We start from the raw sequence: 2,497 nt of genomic DNA, 5'->3' as shown, positions 1-2,497 counted from the left end.
ATTATTATTATTATTATTATTATTATTATTATTATTATTATTATTATTATTATTATTATTATTATTATTATTATTATTATTATTATTATTATTATTATTATTATTATTATTATTATTATTATTATTATTATTATTATTATTATTATTATTATTATTATTATTATTATTATTATTATTATTATTATTATTATTATTATTATTATTATTATTATTATTATTATTATTATTATTATTATTATTATTATTATTATTATTATTATTATTATTATTATTATTATTATTATTATTATTATTATTATTATTATTATTATTATTATTATTATTATTATTATTATTATTATTATTATTATTATTATTATTATTATTATTATTATTATTATTATTATTATTATTATTATTATTATTATTATTATTATTATTATTATTATTATTATTATTATTATTATTATTATTATTATTATTATTATTATTATTATTATTATTATTATTATTATTATTATTATTATTATTATTATTATTATTATTATTTGTAAGAATATCATTAAACTTTATCTATATTAATTTTTTCTTGACCAACATTTCTTAATAACTCCTACTCTTTCAAATTAAGTGTCATATTTATAAATAAACGAGAGGATAATATATTACCAAATTATTTTTATTAATTATTATTGTAATATTTTTATTATAGATTAAAAGTATTATTATAATAACTTGAGAGTGGTGCACATAATATTAACTAAAGAATAAAGTTTAAAATTGAAATTAAAACTGCATTGAAAAATAAAGTGAACCCTATTCTAGAACTAATAATTTTTTTAAATACACTTATTTTAAATTGCAAAAATTATGTTATATATTTTTTATAGTATAATAATAATCTATGAAAAATATTAATTATTTCTCATTCTCTCTCTTAAGAAATAATTTATTAAAGGAATATCAAATTTAATTAAAAATTAGAAAAAATTATTTTTTCGCATTTTCTTCGAAGAGGTCTTGACTTTTTCACACCTCTTAACAAAATAACAATATATTAAAATTCTTAACGTATACATTTAACGTGTTCATATAATATCTTCGTATTGAATGTTTTAACATATTGTACTTTCTAAACTAGTATTTTCATGTAATAATAAAAGTTTTTAAACATATACCCTTTACTAGCATTTTCTATAAAAAATAATGTAGACTATTATATATTTAATCAATTTAAAAAAAAATGAGATGCATCCACTTTATTCTTATATTTCTCTAGGTGTCTTTTCCTCTTTACTTTTCCATTCAATCTAACGACAATGTCTTCTTCCTCCAACTCCACAAACCATTTATCATTTCCTTTTTTTCAGTCAAACCTTAAAATACCAAGTAAAAACTATAGCCACACCATGACCATAGAAACTCCAGAAATATCACAAGATATTATTGAAGAAAAAGGAGCAACAATAGAACTTCATATTCAAGGTTTATATAAGCTCTATGTTCAACCCTATAAAGCTCTTCCACCTTTAACAATGGAAAATGATTTCATTGTGTCACCAAAGCTTAGTTACAACTTCAAGATTCCTCTTCTCTTTCTCATTGAAAAGCCAACATTTTCTCCCCTTTATGTTGCTCAAAGATTGGCAAAATTACCTATAAGTTCTGATTTGGCTGCATATTTAGAACCACATATTGTTCAAAGTGCTGTTGAGTTGGGGAGAAAGTGTGAAAATAAGGAGTTTAAGATTGTTTTTGATGTAAAGTTTGTTGAGATTGATTTGGCAGATAATTGTGAGTGTGAAGGGTATCTAAGGCGTGGTCTTGTTTAGAATGATTTTTTTTTTAAGCAAGAATTATATTGATGGGAGAATCCACTAGACCAAATTTTTGCATAAGAAAAATATATTTTTCATTTCTATTTTTTATTAAGTAGCATTGTCTCAAAAGGGTGACCATTTTCTAAACACATGCATTCGTGAGATGTTGTGAGATTTTTTTCGACTATATAGCACTTTTCTAAATAAATATTTAACTAAAACTAATAAAAATGATGATTATCAAACTGATTTAATTTGTATTTTACAAAAAGTTATTAGTGTGTCACACATGCAAATACTTAAATTATAGCATTAAAGAGTATTAGTTTTACTTAAATTCTTTGATTTTATATAGATCTACATTGCTCGTTTAAATACGTGTTTTCCAATCAATTCTCACGTCCCCCATGCATGATCATCGTTAAAATCATGAAGTTGCTATATGGAACTTTTACGCCTGTTTGGATACATATTTTTTCCAATCAATCCTTGCATCTTGATGCATGATCATCGTGAAATTTATGAAACTTATTTGTTGCTGTGATGATTCACCTTGATTTTGTAAAGTATGACGTCGTTCCAAATAAGTTCCACACCACTATCTCTGTTTTTTTTTATTATAAACTGTTTTGGTAAAAAAATGTACTAAATTATATGTTGTTTTATACTACCAATAAATCATCAACGACATTTTTCTT

General features: G+C 20.6%; 1 protein-coding gene across 1 annotated transcript; it reads left to right on the top strand.

Annotated features, from left to right (window-relative positions):
• Positions 1 to 1,298: 1,298 nt before the first annotated feature.
• Positions 1,299 to 1,811, top strand: LOC131656980 (uncharacterized). The gene has a single exon (XM_058926512.1). The coding sequence runs from the start codon at positions 1,299 to 1,301 to the stop codon at positions 1,809 to 1,811; it is 513 nt and encodes a 170-aa protein (XP_058782495.1).
• Positions 1,812 to 2,497: the final 686 nt, after the last annotated feature.

Source organism: Vicia villosa, linkage group LG3 (assembly GCF_029867415.1).
Source record: "Vicia villosa cultivar HV-30 ecotype Madison, WI linkage group LG3, Vvil1.0, whole genome shotgun sequence".
Classification (NCBI taxonomy): Eukaryota; Viridiplantae; Streptophyta; class Magnoliopsida; order Fabales; family Fabaceae; genus Vicia; species Vicia villosa.
This window is presented reverse-complemented; position numbering and strand designations above follow the sequence as displayed.

Bases quoted from the DNA above. Each gene is read 5' to 3' on its own strand.
- LOC131656980 (XM_058926512.1), top strand. From the start codon at position 1,299: ATGTCTTCTTCCTCCAACTCCACAAACCATTTATCATTTCCTTTTTTT.